Source organism: Schistocerca piceifrons, chromosome 3, assembly GCF_021461385.2.
Source record: "Schistocerca piceifrons isolate TAMUIC-IGC-003096 chromosome 3, iqSchPice1.1, whole genome shotgun sequence".
NCBI classification, from domain to species: domain Eukaryota; kingdom Metazoa; phylum Arthropoda; class Insecta; order Orthoptera; family Acrididae; genus Schistocerca; species Schistocerca piceifrons.
In genome coordinates this window covers 572,360,055-572,380,184 of record NC_060140.1, presented here as the reverse complement: position 1 = coordinate 572,380,184, position 20,130 = coordinate 572,360,055, and the positions used below count along the sequence as shown (strand labels likewise).

The 20,130-nt window shown below is 38.9% G+C and overlaps 1 protein-coding gene across 3 annotated transcripts in view; it reads right to left on the bottom strand.

The window, feature by feature from the left end:
* The window catches only part of LOC124787741, a 258,172-nt gene that overhangs the window by 83,826 nt on the left and 154,216 nt on the right, over positions 1–20,130 (bottom strand). For 2 of the 3 annotated variants that reach the window (XM_047254603.1, XM_047254602.1), the window contains exon 11: positions 9,508–9,779. The exons of the other annotated variant lie outside the window; for it this stretch is intronic. In XM_047254603.1, coding sequence (XP_047110559.1) covers positions 9,508–9,779 — 272 coding nt within the window. The remainder of the gene's footprint in view (positions 1–9,507; positions 9,780–20,130) is intronic. 3 annotated transcript variants of the gene reach the window in all.

Sequence of the window (20,130 nt, the reverse complement as noted above, 5' to 3'; positions counted from 1 at the left end):
CTAAACTGCAAAATGAAATGTACAATGAGGGTAACACAATAGCTGAATATAGACCATATAAACTAGAAAATCTGAATAGGCTACAATTCTTGCTAAAGTAACACAAGGAAATGAGAGATGTTTATGTGAAGGACAGTGTAGAAGAGAGCTACGAATCTTTGCGATATTTTAAGACACCAATTGAATGTAGCTTTCAAAAAAAATACAGGAGATAAGAAATGGATCAACACTGGTGGTGGTGGTGGTGGGGGAGGGGGGGGTGAGGGGGGGGGGGTGGCATAAATTAACTCATAGAGCTGTATGAAAAGTAGTAAAAATAGCAGAGACACTTGTTGCATTCCATCCCCAGGTTTCCACTGTTGAAAAGTATTAAAAAGTTGAAAGACAGGCCAGTCATTTGGTCTATGAAAAAAGCATATACTACAATGATAAGGAAAGTGAAAGCTAGTTACCAAAACTAAAACCAGGAATTTCTAACATCTCTAAACGAATCTGGAAGTACATAAATGAGAATATTCACAGATATGTCAGTTGAGACAGTGATAAACAGAACATAGCAGTACCAAAGAGCAAGGAAAGCCCAAGAGGGTGACAAAGTTTATTAATGATGATGATGAGTCCCATACTTTTTTACAGAGTGTAGGGGAGCGACCCGGGAGACCCACGCCGCCTTACTAGGCAAGGTCCTAGTGGAAGTTGTTTGCCATTGCCTTCCTCCGACTGTAATGGGGATGAATGATGATGATGAAGACGACACAATAACACTCAGTCATCTGAAGGCAGGAAAAATCCCTGACCCCACTGGGAATCGAACCCGGGACCCTGTGCTCAGGAAGGGAGAATGCTACCGCAAGACCACGAGCTGTAGAGCAAAGTTTATTAATCTTGTTGTTTTTGTTGTGGTCTTCAATCAGAAGACTACTTTGGTGCAGCTCTCCAATCAAGTCTATCGTTTCCAAGCCTCTTCATTTCTGCATAACTACTGCAACCAACACCCATTTGAGTGTACATACTGTATTCATTCCTTAATCTCAGAACATTTAGGCATCCCAATAACGTTTGATGGAGACAAGGGGACTGGACTCTTGAACATCGGAACTGTCCCAGCCAAATCAGGACGTCTGGTTACTTAAGGCAATTCGCATTCTCTTCTACTAACATCCACCTAAAACACTACAAAACTTGTTGTAATGTGTTACGTAAATTAGATGCTTTGTCTGCCTGTTACCTGAATTAATATTTAAGTTGACCTCATCACAATACGTCGGCACATTAATACGTTGGTTGCCATGGCAACGAATGTCAGTAGTGATATTCTCTTAATTGCTTTACCCAATTTGATGCATGAATGTGAGGACACAAGTTATTCTTTTAATTTATTATTCTAGGCATTGTATAAGGTTTCTCAAATACTCTTACATAGGAGGTCTGTTCAAAAAAATTCCACGACATTCGTAATTTCGCACCAATGGTGTGTGTCCTTGCACATGTTTATATCTGTTCGTTATTGTTCACTGCTGTATTAAGTATAACATTGTATCACGCAGTTTGCAAATTTCAAGATTGCAGAGTTAGAGGAACAACGTGTGTGCATTAAATTTTGCAAGAAACTCAAGACAACCCTTACAGAGACACACAAAATGACGCAGAAAGCATTCAATGATGAGTGCTCAGCCATACTCGGTGTTACGAATGGTTCACACAGTTTAAGAATGGCTGGATGAAAGTTAAAGATGACCCTCATTCGGGATGTCCTCAGATGTCTACTGACAATGCTCATTTGAGCTATTGCACAAAAAACGAAATCACTGGGCTGTCTCATCCTCCGTACTCTCCAGACCTGGCCCCTGTGGACTTTTTATTTCCAAAGTTGAAAACCTTGTTGAAAAGACAAAATTTGCATTGATAGATGAGATAAAATAAAATTTAGAGACAGTGCTTCATGTGATCCAGCAAGAGGAATACCGAGGCTGTTTCCATAGAACTGGCATTGGGAGGGGTGTATCAATTGTGTAGGAGAATATTTCGAAGGAGACCATACCAAATAAGTGAATGGTAAGTGTAGAAAAAGTTTGTTGACAAATTTCTGGAATTTTTTTAACAGACCTCATATACTGTGGTGACTGTAACAACTGACAGATTTATACTCGGGGATACTATACACGAATTTTGAGACATTGTCACAATATACTGATATTTCTCAATATAGAATTCAGATTATTCAATTTAAGAATATATAAACATAAACTGTAAGATTTCAGAGAGGAACCAATATTGCTGTGTATGTGTGCTCCACAGGATATACCACATACACAAGTAGATAGACTGTAATAACAAACAGCTGACACAAAATGAGCTTGAACACTGCTTACAAGTGATAGGGTGACTGAATAAGAGGTGTTGTAATGAAAATACATGTGGAAACTCTTCTTTGGACAAAACAAATAACTGTCATCAGTGCTGGGACCTAGTGAGTATACCTTAGGTGTGTGACCTGTTGTTTGTGGGGGCAGAGATCTTTGTTTTACCAGACATTCCAAACTACACAGCAGTTGACTATAGCTACTTTATTCTTTGTATAGACAATATTTATTGTTTTACTCTAGTGTTAACTTGTTTTACAGAAATGTCTGAATTAGAGGAAATTAAGAATACTTTGAATCAGATATTAATTGATAATAAAGACAGTGATCACAGGAAAGGAAGAGTGGAACCTAAGAGCGCTAAAAGAAAAGGAACAGATGGCAAAAGAAAGAAAAGGGGACTTGGAGTGCTACAAGCAGCAACTACCATTTTTTAAGGAAGAGGTTCAGGCACATAGTACACAGAAAATTAATGACAACATGAAAGAGGCTATGACTACTCTAAAGGTAGAATTAAAAAAAAAATCACTTACTTAATATTACTATAAATTTAAAATACATTACAGCTGTTGTGTCACATCAGATAAGTGAAAGTGAGAAAATTATGAGGGAAAATCACAAGAACTAGAATCTTTAGATAAGAAACTGGAAAAACAAAAAACATGTTCGAACTTGTGCAATTGAGAAATTGTGTGAATGTGATCTGAGTGTAGAAAGTGAGAGTGTTGGTAGTTTAGATGTATGGAGTAATATAAAGAAAAATTCATATATATGTCCGTAGTCATCCTCAACCTTTCAGGAACATGATGAGAGTGTACAGAACAATGGGATGTGTAAAGCATCAGGGTCAAATGTAGATTGGAATTTTGGAGAACATGAACATTGTTATTGGAAAGCTAACTTTAGTAAGGACCCAGTAAACCAAACCAATTCATGACTAGTAGATAATAAATAATTTTGGGAACATTTTGGTTTTGAGTTGGGGAAGTGAGTTAAAAGTTTCCTGCATATGATCCACAGGGGAAGACACATCCAATATTATTTTTAAAGGCATTCCATGGGACATTATCCAGTACATGGAGTGACCAGAAGCAACCATGTTTTGTAGTGAATCAACTAGAAGGGAATACACTCCAGTGATGATTACATAATGCAGACAGATTTATTACATACTGCCAATTTGAAAGAGAATTCAAATCAAAATATTGGTCAAGTGGGGCACAACAGAGGCTGAGGTTTAGGTTTTATAATGATTCATGGAGTGGACTACATAATTTTGTAGAATGGCATCTTGACCTGTCTAGGTATCTAGATGAATCAATTTGTGAATTGAAAATGGTGAAATTACTTATTTATCATACATGGGAAAGAAGGCAACAACTGTTGGAGTTGCTACATTAATTTGATTAGTTAAATAAATTATTGGAGTATGGTACTGCTATGGGGGAGCAGGGTTACAGCCTGATTTTTATGATTCATCTTACATAAATCAAAATATGTAGTGACAACAACATTACAAACCCAATAAGACTAGAACAGAATAGTATAAGGTTGGAAAACTGTAAGAATTTGACAGGAAGATGCAAGGAACAAAAGGAATAATAAGACAAACTGGTGTAGTAAATGTGGGTGGTGCAACAGGGCTTGTTGGACAAAAGAAATCAAGGGCTGTCTCTAGCACGCAAGTCAGTGTGGGTAATGTAGCTGAGAATCCCACTGAGGCTACACATTGAAAGGGGGCTACTTGCACAACAGCATTCATAAGTTGCCAAATTGGGAAACATTTGAGGGATGCACTCTTGGCTGCAAGAATAGTACACAGCAGGAAACAATTACAACCTATGGTTGAGGGCAATATAAGTAGCAGAAATGTACAATTGCTTACTGACACAGGCAGCTAGACAAGTTTAATAAATCAAGAGCTGTGACAAGAAGTAACAGCAAATGGTGAGGCATGTGGTTCCCATCGAGGGAGTCATTTTGCAAGGGAGTACAGGTAATCAATACAAAGAAATCTGGAAATCTGTAAAGAAGTAGCAGTTAAATTCAAATACTGGACATGCAGCTTCAACAGAAAATGTTTGTGATACCAAATTTACAATTATATACAAAAACAAAGATGAGGTGACTTACCGAACAAAAGCGCTGGCAGGTCGATAGACACACAAACAAACACAAACATACACACAAAATTCAAGCTTTCGCAACAAACTGTTGCCTCATCAGGAAAGAGGGAAGGAGAGGGGAAGACGAAAGGAAGTGGGTTTTAAGGGAGAGGGTAAGGAGTCATTCCAATCCCGGGAGCGGAAAGACTCACCTTAGGGGGAAAAAAGGACAGGTATACACTCGCACACACGCACATATCCATCCACACATACAGACACAAGCAGACAATTTACAATTAGGTATTTTGTTGGGTGTAAACTGGCTTATGGCCCATAAGTTAAACATTTCACTGAATGGCCAGAAAATGAGTCTTCAGTGGTGGGATACTACTAAGAATATAGAATTCATTATACATACTAATTTTCTGGTGGAAGTAGTGATGCCATGGCTAATAAAGAGATATAATTTTTTTCCCCCTTTCTTTTACTACCTTGTACTCCATAGATGTATTTCTGATGACATAGAATACTTTTCATTTGGTTCTATAGTGTAGAACATGAAGTGTGTATGACTATGTTTACTGTACTGTTTTCTATACGAGTTCCTTATGTAAAAACTTGGATTTTTTTATGGTGGTCTTTACAATAATTTTATTAAATGTATTGTGTGAAACGGAACCCAGTAGATAGAAGTTTTCTAAGAACTGTGGAGTGAGAGAGGTATCAATAGTTGTCGGGTGAACAGGGTGTAGCAGACAGTCGCAGATGGTGCAAGAGCGTGCCAGTACGAAAGCAAGTACTGTGTGTGGTAATGGTGTGCGTTTAAGGCTATACTAATACTGGACTTACTTTTGTTAGGCCAGTTTGAAATTTGTCTTTATGATGGATATTCTAAATGGACATTGTATTACGCAAATGCTATTGGTTTTTGCAGAATGATGCTTGTGACAGTGACAATGCACTCATGAACAGACAGTATTGTCGTCAGTTTAGAATTGATCTGCATTACATAAACTGTGAATTTGCTATTGCTCATTTTCTTGACTACGAAATATGACGTTTGCTAAAACACTAACAGCCAATGTGGAAAATGTGAACTGCATTGTATGTAAGTGACTGTTTTCATGGGAACAGTGTTATCATGAACCACAAATGTAAACGGTAGATGGACTGTCTAACTTCACAATTGGCAAAGTGTAGCAAATGGAATGTTAATTTAAATACAATGGATGGACTGTGCCAAAGTATTATGTGTGTAAGTTGCAGCTCACCTGAGGCGAACTTCAAGTGCTGCATAAACAGTTACTTTCTTTCGGCCAATGATGAATGGGTACTACGCAACTTATTACTATTGCCAGCTGAAACAGGATGTAAGGAAAAATGATATATTAATGCCAAGGACACAACTGGATGAATGTATAGGATTCATATCAGCAACTTCAAACTGCTTCTACCGCCTTTGCCACATCACGCCAACCCAGAACAGGTAAGATTCAAAACCATTCCTCTCTTCGAGAAACTCACAATTGTAACCAATTTAATTTCTTTCTGCTCTGTAATAGACTATCTCTTAATGTTTCTCTCTGAAAATAAAAGTGTAACAGTGTATTGTAAAGACTGTTCACCTTCAGTCATTGTTGATCCCACCACTAACAGTAGTTATTGATATCATTCATTTGTTTTTGCTTTTCAGTGTATTTTATGTGTTGTACTGTGAAACTTGGCCAGACATGGAAGTTGAGGCATCTGCCATTGAAGTTGTTTACACCGACCAATTACAAAGATGTAGCTTATTCACCATTGGATTGTATTATCAGAATTTTAACAGGATTGGGAAACTTCTCTTGTAGAGGTTTGCTTTTGAAGTTTCCAGAAGTAAAATGGGTTCTTGGAGTTTATACGGTATTAATTTACTTCATGCAGTTTTTCTTTAAACATTTTCTGATTACAAATTCACAGTCATAGTAAATCTCCAGGAACTGTTTTCTTTACAAAGTTTAAACTGAGAGTATTTGGAATGTGAATATAAAGACAAACTTAGTAAAACTAGCTGTGTCTGAGAATGAGAATACTAACAGGCAGTCCGGAAATAGTAAAGGGAGAGACAGGCAGGAAGAGGAAGTGATTTGCATGCATTTAGACTGATTAATGACTCAATAGTAAGAACAACTGGAAAACCTGTTGAATAAGTACAAATTATACGTGACAAAGAAATTTATGACTTTTGCTGCAATAGGGCCCCGAAATAATGGCAACAGAAGAAAAATTTGTAGTGGACCTAGATACTATCCTAGACATTCTCCTCCACACAAGCTGTAACCTTAAGCACACAGGTTACCCAAAAATGTCCCTTGTCTGGCACAAATCTCCATATTATGAAAAGAAAATTTGCTACTCACCATATAGCGGAGATGCTGAGTCGCAGATAAGTACAACAAAAAGACAGTCACAAATAAGCTTTTGGCCAACAAGGCCTTTGTCAAAAATAGACGACCGACACACGCACGCACACACACACACACACACACGACTGCCGTCTCTGTTGTGACAGTCTTTTTATTGTGTCTATCTGCAACTCAGCATCTCTGCTATATGGTGAGTAGCAACTTTCCTTTTCATAATATTGTTACATTTCATCTTGGATTTTCCAAATCTCCATAAGTCACACACTATAATGTGGTGTGCAGTATCCATTATTTCTCTTTACTTGCAGTCCTACTTTATTCCTATGAGAGGTTGAACATTATTGTGCTTCTGCACTGAAAGATCGATATGCCATCAGGTGCATATATTACTCATTATAGGTGTGGTGTCTGTTCTTTCAGGCATGCATGTTGGAAAGCTTTTACTGTACCACGGCACTGAAATAACTCAATGACAACTGATGAAAATTTGTGCCAGATTGGGATTCGAACCCAGATTTCCTGCTTCAGCTATCTGAGCTTGCCTCTGTTCTGAGCTCCACATGCTGCACACTACAGAGCAGTGTCCTCTGTCCATTATTCCCCTTCACTCACAATCTTCCTGTATTCCTGTGAGAGGTCAGAAATTATTGTGCATCTGCACTGAAAGATTGATAAGCGGTCAGGTGCTGTATATTTTTAAGTCTGTTCTTTCAGACATGCCTGTGTAATATACATGACAAATAGAAATCCCTTCAAAAAGGAAACGAGAGGGAACAGCTGGAGGAAATGATACTTTCAGTAAGTTACTCATGACCTCAAGTCAAAAGAGGCATGGCAGTGCAGGGGGCACCAGGAGAAAATGTAAACCAACAACAGACAGACGAACTATCAGTAGATATTTGATTCTTAGGATGCCCTATAAGTGATACACACTTACAGCTGCTAATTTTGCAAGATAAAAGATATCAGATATCACATTTGTGTATTATAAAAAGTAACTAGTTCCAGATGCTTGTCATCTTTTCTGGTCCATCCACTAACCAGACATGCTTTTAGCTGAAAATGTATTAAATTTTATCAACTGCTGGTTAATCTGTATCATCCAGCATTCAGTATCAAATCTACTGGTTCAAATCAAATTAGCCTGATAACATAACCACTAGAGCACATCTATTGTCTATTTAATACAATGCTACAAAGTCCATAATCTCCTTGTGTGGTTCACAGAAACTTCACAAAATACTCCTGGGCATATAAAAATCACTGTTTTGCTATGAAACACAGTTTAGACACATGTGAAATATATTTCACACTTTTGATTTGCAATATACTGTTTTATAAGGGGCATTCAAATGAAACCCAGTGTAAAGTAATAGTAACGATTTTATTAATTCAAAAATGTAATTATACACAGTACACATACTCAAAAATAGTCGCCAAAACTGTTGGCACATTTATCCCATTGCAACACTAGCCAGTCAATTCCATCCTTGAAGAAGCTAGTAGGCTGCTGTCAGATCCAGGCCTGGACCCAGCCGCACACTTCGTCTTCCATTGCAAATTGATGTCCGCAATTAGCTTGTTTTAGAGGTCCAAACACATTAAAGCCACACAGTGAAAGATTGGGACTGTACGGCGGATGTTCCAGCATTTCCCACCAAAACTGCTGCAATGTCGTCTTCACTGCAGTGGCTGTGTGTGGGCGGGCATTATCATGCAGGAGGATAACGCCATTGGACAACATGCCTTGGCATTTCGACTTGATGGCTTGTCTAAGGTTCTGTGAGGTGGCTTGATAATGCTGGACATTGATGGTGGTTCCCCATTCGAGGAACTCAACAAACAGTGGGCGCTTGTGGCCACAAAGAAGGACATCATGACCTTACCGGAACTGGTGTGCATGGCCATTGATTTCTTTGGAGGTGGTGAAGTCACATGTTTCCATTGCTTGCTCTGAAGCTTGCTTTTTCAGTTCAAAATGGTGACACCATGTTTCATCACCTGTGGCAATATGCAACAGAAAGCCATATCCCTCCTCATGATAATGTTGCAGTTGACTCAAAGATAGCGCCATTCGAGTATTGCGCTGTTCAGTGGTCTATTGGTGGGGAGCCCACTGTGCACATATTTTTCAAGAGTTCATGTCTTCATGCATTATAGTGTGGGTGGTGCCCACACTAATACCTAGCAACCAATGGATCTTGTCCACAGTGATTCTGTGGTTGTCCAAGGCTAAAGCAGTCACTTCTGCAACCATTTCCAGTGTGATGACAGTTGAACGACTCAGACTGTACTCACTGTACACAGCCTTCATCCATCAATACATTCCACAGCCTCCAATTCCTTCTGCTGCCAAAAATCGAATCACTTCTTGTTGTTCCTACTTACTTGCCTGCATGTTTGGTAGTGGATGATAACTTGTGTGACCACCTTCTCTGTGGCTTGAAACCACACGGTGCTATGCAACATCAACTGGTGTGCATGCGTCAGTCTCTCTACCAATAGGTGGTGCCACCATAACTGCAGTTATGTGGTGCCACCTTACATGTAAGGCAAAGATAGATACACTGAGCAGGTTTCATTTGAATGAACCTCATACATGCTTGATCTAACCACTGAAAACTATTCTCTCACCTGTGGTTTTTGTTCTTTTTATGGATAACAACTGATCTTCCTATGATACTGTATGGACCAAAGAGTGGGAGATGTGTGTCATTGAACGCTGAGTTGAGACTTGTTAATCCATCCAGTGTTCCAAATTTTCCACTTAAATCTCCCATCTGGTACTGGTCTGTTGTTCCAGTTGCAGGTGCAGGAGAGAGATGAAGACTTACATTGTATGGATTATAGTAATCATACAAAGATGAAGCTTCACATGGAAATTCTAAACTTGGATCAACAGGTACCTGCAAAAATGCATGAATTGTGGTAGAGGACTAATACAGGCATGATTTTTAAAAAATTACACAATATTGTACTTAAAGGTGACATGAAAACAGAACTCAGACTTTCAAGCAAAAGTAAAAGCTGGGTGTCACACACAAATTGTGTTAAATTGCAAGGAGACAGAACGTCTGGTCAATAAGCATAATTACGGTGTCAGTGTTGCTGTTGACACATTTAAAACTTAAAAAACTTGTCACTGAGTCAGTCTCAATCAGAGGGTTTGATTGATCTGCTCCTCCTTCAAAATTTCCTAAATTTATTCTTCTTTCCTCCATGATGAGAAAACAAACAGTTTCAAAAGTCATAAATTTGTTTTCACTTTTAAATGTGCATCACCAATACTGGAGTTATATTTGCTTTAGATATGTACTGGCCAGGTATTTTGTCTCCTTGTAATTTTACAGTTTTCTCAAGTAAATTCTCCTTTTGATAAAGCATGTTTAAATCATTTTCACTCATAGTTGGGACAAGAGATGGTGTTGAGCGGGCACAGCCCTCTATGAAACACTGGAAGTTGATAAATGCAGAAGCAACAGTATGCGTGCGTTCTGTGTTTGTATGACAGTTGGTGCAGCTAGCCTAGTTCGACCATTTTGCAACTAAAGAAGGATGAGCTTCAGTAAGGTTGTGGTACAAGAGTCTGCAGGCAATGCTAACAGACAGCTGCACATCTGATGGACACAATCAATATGAGAAATACCTGTGTCTTGGCTCCTAGCAGTTGTAACACTCAATGGATATGAAAAACCAGTGGATTCTGGCTGCCGAAAGGAGGCGGCAGCCATAGCCAACTTGAATAGAAAGAAATTTGATTTAAACAAGTAAATATTCAATAAAAATGGGCTCAGACTAGCTACACAAAAACCAACAGCATCATTTTAAAGAGTAAAATAAGACTATTTCATTTATTATTATGTGTCTTTAATTGGAGCTGCAGTTTGAGATAATTAATTTTAAAAGTCTTGCATACAAAATATAACTGAAAAATTAATATCTCAAGAATGAAAAGCTCAATTTTCAAAAAATGTCTATGAATAGGGCACAACAAGCACTATTGGGTCACACCAAGATAATTTTGATAAACTTGTTGCACATTTAATAAATAAATTCTCCTGCAACTCATTTGACATTTTTAGACTTAGAATCAAACAACAGAATAATTACAAAACAGAGAGCAAACATAAATCAAAGAGAGATTGTGTCAAAGATAATCACTGCACGGAGTAAGCACTTGCATGTTTAGCACTACACAGTTTTATGTAGGCTGCTACAAGGTCTTCAGAGGTAGCCTTCGACATCTCTTGCGACTTATATGTGGTGGGCAGCAAATCGACTGATGTATTTGTCGACTCAGTGATACGTGTGTCCGTGGATTGCTCAGAACTGGTGTAGGAATACTGAAAGATGGTGGTGATGGTGGTTTGTGTAGCCATCATGTCAACCTTGAACACCTTTCCCTCCCTACTGATAACGCAATAAGGTCCATTGTAAGGTGGCTGCAGTGGCTGTGCTCTCCCATCATGCAATAAAAAACAGAATCACATCTCTGCAGCTCATCAAAAACAAAGGGAGCAATGGGTCTGCTGGTTCCTTGGAGCAAAGGGTTGTAGCTGCCAGATTTGGGCATGTAGATTCTATATGAAGTCTGATAGTTCAATGTGATCTTCTAACATGATGCTGACAGTCATCTTGGCTGGCCATACACAAGTTCTGTGATCGTGGCTTTCAGATCTTATTTCATCAACATGAGGAGACCAAGGAAGATGACAGGCAACGTCTCTGCCCACTGCTGCAATTCACAACACCAAAGAGACATTTTCAATTGCTGGTGTACATGCTCAACTAACCCATTTGCTGCCAGCTGGTAAGCTGTGCTTTTAATACACATCATACCCAGTAGGACAGTGAGTGCTTTGGACAGGCATAACGTGAATTGCTTTCCTTGGTCTACTTTAATTTGTACTGGTACACAGAAGTGGGCAATCCATCCCCAGAAGAACATGGTAGTGACAGTTTCGGCAGTAATATCAACCATAGGGAACACCTCTGGCGAGCACGTGTAACACTCAATGGATGTAAGACAGCAGGTATACTCCTCTAATGGTGAGAGTGGTTCAATGATGTCCAGATGCACATGCCAAATCCTTGGTTTGGTGGACTTAACATGTCAAGAGGTGCCCTGACATGCCGTCTAAGTTTGTTCCATTGGCAGGCCACACAATGGCACACATATTCCTTACAATCTTTGTCCATGTTTGGTCACACAAAAGCTCACTTCACCATGTTCATAGTGCCCATACTCCATGGTGTGACAGGTCACAAAAGGATACAATTGCCAGCTACTGAAAGTCAACAGTGACAAACGGTCGTGGGTTGATGGTTGCAACATCAGAGTATAGTAGCATGTTCGATGGTGGTACTGTAACATGAAGGAACTGTAGGCCTGATGGCTGCATCAAAAAGTCTCGCAGCTCACTGTCCACTTGCTGCACTGCAGCAAGAGCTTTCAAGTCAACTGTGTCAGTGAATGCTTCAATCCAAGTGCGAGCATCCACTGGCACTGTCAGGTCTCCATCAACATGGACTACACAGGTGGTGAACTGTCTGATACAGTCTAGATGGTGCAGCTGACATGTTGATGCTTTTTCTGGATGATAATGGAAAGCGACCTTCAATTGCTTGCGGTCAGGGTGAACTGCTGCCCCTCTAACAAGTGGCGAAACTTCTTAATGGAGGCATCTGCAGCAAAGCATTGATGATCATATGTGGTCCAGTTTAATTGTGACAGTGGTAACTTTGGACTGAAAAGGACAAAGGCTGCCAGTGTTCACCTACTTACAGTTGCAGAGCAGCACCAATCACAGTGGCAGACACATTAAACATTAGGGTGAGAGACACCTGTGGAACTGGGTGTGCTGACAGAGTAGCTTCTGTAATGGCAGTCTTGTGCGTTAACGAGCATTGCACTCTCATTTAAATATATGGCCGAAAGAGTCAGCCTACAGGAATTGTGAAATAAAACCCTGTCATCCAGGACCGCATGCCACAATGAGCTAAGATTCACACCGAGCGAGGTGGCGCAGTGGTTAGCACACTGGACTCGCATTCAGGAGGACAACGGTTCAATCCCGTGTCCGGTCATCCTGATTTAGGTTTTCCGTGAATTCCCTAAATCGCTCCAGGCAAATGCCGGGATGGTTCCTTTGAAAGGGCACGGCCGACTTCCTTCCCCATCCTTCCCTAATCCGATGAGACCGATGACCTCGCTGTTTGGTCTCTTCACCCAAACAATCCAATCCAATAAGATTCACCATGAGATGGGGAAACTCACAGGCGTCTATTGTCTATTGAGGCCATAGCACTGTAATGTGTGAGTGAGACAAGGAAACATAGCAGTGTTAAATATGGCGGGCCTAAGATTGGCCATAAAGGAAAACATTTATGAAAACTATTTAATTCTGTAGTAATGCAGGGAATCAAGCCACAGTAGTTTTAATCTGCCATCCTCAATAAATTTTCATGGTGATCCAAATAAAGCTTGAATATTGATCAAATCTATAATACTTTAGGATTTACTGTTAAAGTGAAATTAACAAGTTTTGTAACAAAGACCTGCATGCTAAAGTCTGAATGCTTTGGTCGATCTTAACGATTGGCATTTAATATAGAAGCGCATCATTAAAACGACAACATTGTAAATATCAACTCTCTAACTTTATTTGTTTAAAATATATAGTAAATTTCAATTATCTGTATTTACAGTTAAGTATTGGATCATCAATTCCTCCACACAAAAAATATTGAACGATGACAGCATGACACCTTATTGAATCATTAGGTAAGAGAATATTTGTTGCAAAGTTGGTGCATAATAGTTACTTTTATACTTTATTTATTTATCAGAAAGCACACTGGTGCAATGCTACTGGCTGTGTTGTTCAAAGCTAAAAAGGAAATTGTATTGGTTTTCTGTAAAAGAATTTAATGTTTATTATGTAATGGATATTATTGTTACTTTATTTAGAACGTGAAAGTGGTCAAGCTTTGATTATTTAAATATGTTAAAATGTAAAGTAATGTAGAATAAGCTGTAGCCAAGGACAGCTTCAGGAAAGAGACAGAAAATTTTGCGTTGTGTGGTATCGTGGGACTTAGTCTCTGAGCGGTGAGCAGCCGTATGCCTGGTGTGAACTCTTACCTTTTTGTGAAGATAACAACGTGGAATATTAGACTTGTACTTCGCAATGAGATTGTGAATGATTGAACTGTGTCAAATGGATATGCACTCGAGTGTAATAGTAATTCTAAATACAACCACTTTCGCTATTAGTTTGCTTTCTGAATAAACATTATTCTAACCAAATCACAATTGTGTGGCCTACATTGGTATTTCACAAACTTGCCATCAGCCAGACAATTTAACCAGAGGGTCACAAATGTCTAATTTAGGGCATGTAATGTGACATGTGCAGTTCAATCCCTAGACAAATTTGAGCCAAGACATTTCGACGAAGAAGAACCGCATGTGAGCCCCAACATCTTTGGGATGTTAGCTCGCATTTAGGGACTTGTCAGGTATAGGAACTTGGAAAGTGTTAGTCGAGGGATAAGAATCTTGCAAAGTGTTGGAACAGGATAGGGATTTGGAAAGTGTTAGTTACAGAATATGAACTCTGGAAAGTTTAGAATTGGATTTGAACTCTGCAAAGTGTTTCCAAATACATTATCTGAACTTTGATAGGCAGGACCTCTCACAAAAGTTAAATGTGAGACCAGTTCAGGACTGAATATTAGGTTTCTTTAATAGTTGTGAAATTACAATTGTAATTCTCACACGACATTCTGTGACCTACGTCCCAAGTCTGTGGCAGTTTAGGCAGTCTGCTTGGGGGCTCTGAGATGTGAATTTTGCAACAGTTGTGTGCACCAAGTTTAGCAGTGGTTAGGAGAGATAAAAAAGTAACGCGGAAGAAGAGGCGACATCGAAAGCACGTGGTTCCAGCCAGCAGCAGCACCTTCAATGGCAATTCATTGCGCAGCAGTGGTTGTGATGCCACAGCAGAGGCTACGAGATCTTCAGCGTTGGCTTCAACTGCAACATCGGCAGCAATACCATGGCAGAAGGATCCTGCAGAACAAAGCAAAGTACCTGCACTGATAGCGAGATTATGTATGATTCTGTAGTTTAGTCACCAATAATGGACATTGCTAATATTAAGCAGTCGGCCAGTTTGTGTGGGTACAAAAATACTAGCGAGCCGCTTAGCCCGAAGTCGGAGTGGGAGAGCCTGATCGGTGGTGAATTTAATAGGGCAGATAGTCCGAAATCAGGCAAGGGAGATGAATTTGGGGGAGACAAGATGTCGCAATTAATGCAGATGATACAAGGATTGGGATCGAAAATTGATTCTGTTAATACCGATATGGTTGATGTAAATTTAAAAATTGATTCTGTTAAAACCGATATGGGTGCCATAAATTCAAAAATTGACTCAGTTCAATCCGAAATAGCTATGGTTGTGAAAGATGAAGTAGGTAATATTGCCAGTGTAATCAAAGAATTGATAGATGGAAAATTAAAAACCATTCAGGATGAAATGGGCAAAATTTCTGATTAAGTTGGGATACCTCGTTCAAATAGGGAAAGGGGAGAAAGAAGTAGTTAAAATAAAGGAACAAGTAGAATCTGGCATTAAAATTGAAATTGTTGTTGTTGTTGTTGTTGTTGTTGTGGTCTTCAGTCCTGAGACTGGTTTGATGCAGCCCTCCATGCTACTCTATCCTGTGCAAGCCTTTTCATCTCCCAGTACCTACTGCAACCCACATCCTTCTGAATCTGCTTAGTGTATTCATCTCTTGGTCTCCCTCTACGATTTTTACCCTCCACGCTGCCCTCCAATACTAAATTGGTGATCCCTTGATGCCTCAGAACATGTCCTACCAACCGATCCCTTCTTCTGGTCAAGTTGTGCCACAAACTTCTCTTCTCCCCAATCCTATTCAATACTTCCTCATTAGTTATGTGATCTACCCATCTAATCTTCAGCATTCTTCTGTAGCACCACATTTCGAAAGCTTCTATTCTCTTCTTGTCCAAACTATTTATCGTCCATGTTTCACTTCCATACATGGCTACACTCCATGGCAAAAATTAGTGAAGTTAAAAAGAAAATGAATGAAATAAAAAGTGAACTGAATTGTTTAGCTGCACATCAAACCTCTACAGTGATCAGTGTTCTGTGGATAACTCGGGATTGGTCAAATGTTTTACAGACAATGGGAAATATCACCCAGTAAATTTTCTAGCAGCATGCAGGGATGGTTTTATAAGGGGAATGTCTGATGAGGCGAAGATAAAATTCATGAAAAGACATTTGGAAGGTGAGCTGCAACTGTGGGCAATATACACATTGATACATTCACTACCTATGAAATATTTGAAAGCAGGTTCCTGAACAAGTTCTGGAATGAAGCGCAGCAAATGTGACTCCAAAATGAGTTTCTGAACAGGTCAACATTTAAATATGGCAATGGGTTGATGTGAGAATTTTGTAAACATGAACTTGCGAGATTAATACATGAAAAATGTTCATTGGAAGTGCTGACTGAAATTATAACTTTGAAAAGGCAATTACTGGAAAATTTGCAGTGAGATCTAGTGCACAGTCCTAGCAACTCAATAGACAAATTTTAGGACTTTGTAGGAAAATTAGAACGGGCATTGAAATTTAAACCACAAAGTAAGCAGACAAATAGTTTTCAGAGTGGAGGTCATAACTACAGTCCGAGTAAGTTATCAATGGAATGCAAACAGCAGTTTTAATAAAGGAAACGGTAACAGGAACAGATCCAATGATACATTTCAAAGGGGTAATGGGAACAGATACTTTTGTGACAGGGACCAACACCAAGAACGTAGATTTGAGGGATCGGCACCTGGTGAAATGAACCAGTGGAATGGGAGTTTCGCCACATCTCAGGTCCGGAGATGGCAAAATAAGCCGGCGATGAATAGGACACGAGTAAACAGGAATTTGACAGGTGTCAATAAATTGGCAGAGGCATCAGAATATTGAAATGAAATGAGTAAGAGATGAGAATCAAATATGTAAATTTTCAAATCAGACCCTATGTAAAAGGTGTAATCCTAAGATAATGAAAGATAACGATAAAGGTGATGACGACAATTTAGGCCTAAATGATTTATTTTATGAATGTGAAACAAAATAATGTGTGAATGTTAATACAATGAAAGATTCTATGTGCCAAAAGGAGGCTGAGGTGGAGCTGAATTTGTTGGAGTTAGATTGTACAGAAAATTCTAACCAGCGGTAACGATTATAGTGATGAAGGTGATGATGTTTCAGGTGATATCGTGATGTCGAAAGTAGTTAAGGAGGTTAATAAGGGCGGCATAGCATTAGTCTCGTCAGCTGTTGATGAATTTGTGTGTGTATTGGCGGATATTGGTGAATTAATTTTGAAGGAAGGTAGTAATGATGTTTTATGTGCTGAAGTTACTAAAGTTGAAGCTGCTGGTTTTGATACTTCAGAGGAAGAAATCTGTGCATATCTTTCTACTAATGGAGGTGAACCCAAAATTCTGGATGGATCTATGGATCTTGAGTGTTTGTTTGAGAATGAATGTGGATCTGAATTTGATGTGCGATCTGAAACTAATGTGGTGCAGGAGCATGTAGGAGAGGAAAAGGTATTATGCTCAGGCTTAAATCAAAACACAGTGGAATTTAATGTTACTGTTGATTCTGAAATTGCACGACGCTGTAGTTATAATTTATGTGATGTAATGGCAGAGGATGATGAAACTGTGAACACTTCTTATATTGGTGATTTGTCGATGGAAGTAAATGAGGTTTAATGTAGCAAGTTGCATGATGTATCAACAACTGTTGAAAATGCTATTTGTGAAAGTTTTTGTAATGATGTGGAAGTAAAAAGTAATGCTTTATTTCATGATAATGATGTTGTAGCTACTAATGTCAGTAATTTTAAGGGAGAACACTGTGAGTTTGACTCTAATATAGAATATGATATTTGGACAGAATGGTATGTTAAGGAGGAATGTGATTTTACTGTAACTGATTGGCGATGGTATGGTAGAACATTACGATCGTTATTGCCTCATTTGTGGACTCTAGAGAAGTTTAAGATAGCAAGAGGCCTAAAAGGGAGAAAAAAATGAAATTGGAGCGAAAGAAGCATCTGATGAATTATTTTTGGATGAGTACGAAATTGAGAGGTGGATTGAACACGATATGTGGGCTCTAGAGATGGAAGAGAGGGGACAAGACATAGAGAATGATTTATTGAGGTAACAGAGTTAAGAATGAAAAGAAATGATTAATGTTCAACCTATCATTGAAATTAAAGTAAATGACAAGAAAGTAGAGGCACTACTCGATTCTGGAAGTAATGGGTCAGCAGTGTCAGAAGGTGTTGTACATAGGACAAAGAATAAGAAGTAAATAGTGTAAAAATTAAAATGGCAGTTGGTGGTTTTAGTAAGCCGATTAGGCAAGAAGTGCTCTTGGAATTCAAGTACGAGGAGAATCATTTTAGTACAGGATGCTTTGTAGTGAATGGACTTGTAAAAGATGTGGTGCTGGGAACAGATTTCTATGTGAATATAAAACTTTGCTTCACTGCATGGGAAGGTGCTTGGATTTTGAAATGGAGGATGAAAATAGGAAAGTAAAATTCAAGAATATTTTGACAGGGGACAACAAGATTGCGCACACCATAATTACACATGGTTGGGATGAAGAGAACAATATGTGTGACAAATTTGGAGGGGTAATTTGCAATGTTACATTTCAGGATTTATTGTAGCTTGTTTGTTGTTTTGTCGCATAAGGATGTTTTTGGTACAAGGTCTGTGCAATTATAAATAGATAGTTTAGATGCACATTTGGGTGTGAGGAGGTCAGAGAACTCAATTATTTGGTGAATGGTATCAAGTCAAAAATCAGTGCACAGTATGCATATAAATTAGGTTTTTGGGGGTATATAAGGGATTTATTTATGTGTATGTATGCGTTAGGTTTACGTTTTTTGGTGTTTGGAGGTCTGAGAAAACTGAAAAAATGAAAATTAATAATGCTTACCTTGGATGACAGATGTATGTTTATCAACTTATCTGAGAATATTTGGGGGAATAATTTATTGTTATGTGGAGCCACAATTTGTGTACGCAGCTTCAATGCACAGAATTAAACAAGCGGTGAGATTTTTTCATATCTTTTGTTAGTTTTGAGTCTAATGGGAAATACTTAAATTAAAAGAAGATATTAATTTACCAATGAAGTCGATTGGGAATCTGTCACGAGATGCATGTCTCTAGTGGGACTTGAATAATGTGTCAGAATCAATGAAGAATTTATGAGCATCTTGCAAAAGCTGTAAATCAATTGTTTACAGCGTAGTTTAGATCTGTTTGTATCGATTCCACAGGGGGGATGTGTTCATTGCAGATCCCAGGAGGTTTCAGAAAGTGTTTGTTTTCTGGTATCTACACCCGATTCGAATTTCAACAGATTTGTTCCCGCAAAACGATGGCTCAAATGGCTCTGAGCACTATGGGACTTAACATCTATGGTCATCAGTCCCCTAGAACTTAGAACTACTTAAACCTAACTAATCTAAGGACATCACACACATCCATGCCCGAGGCAGGATTTGAACCTGCGACCGTAGCAGTCGCGCAGCTCCGGACTGAGTGCCTCGAACCGCAAAACGATGGCGATGGAATGCAGAGCCATACAGTATTTCAGCAAGGTACTCAGCTTTGAATCTGTGGGGTGCCGCTGGAGACTTCATTGTGAGGAAAAGGTTCTGTGAAAGTGAGTGCAGTGGTGCTGATATTTCTGTGGCATTTCTATAGACAGTCGATTTTGATAAATGTATAATATAATAGAGGGAAACATTCCACGTGGGAAAAATATATCTAAAAACAAAGATGATGTGACTTACCAAATGAAAGTGCTGGCACGTCGATAGACACACAAACAAACACAAACATACACACAAAATTCAAGCTTTCGCAACAAACTGTTGCCTCATCAGGAAAGAGGGAAGGAGAGGTAAAGACGAAAGGAGAGGGTAAGGAGTCATTCCAATCCCGGGAGCGGAAAGACTTACCTTAGGGGGAAAAAAGGACGGGTATACACTCGCGCACACACACACACACACACACACACATATACATCCACACATATACAGACACAAGCAGACATATTTAAAGATAAATGTACAGTTTTATTCAGTATTTAATTAATATGTCACAATTCATAA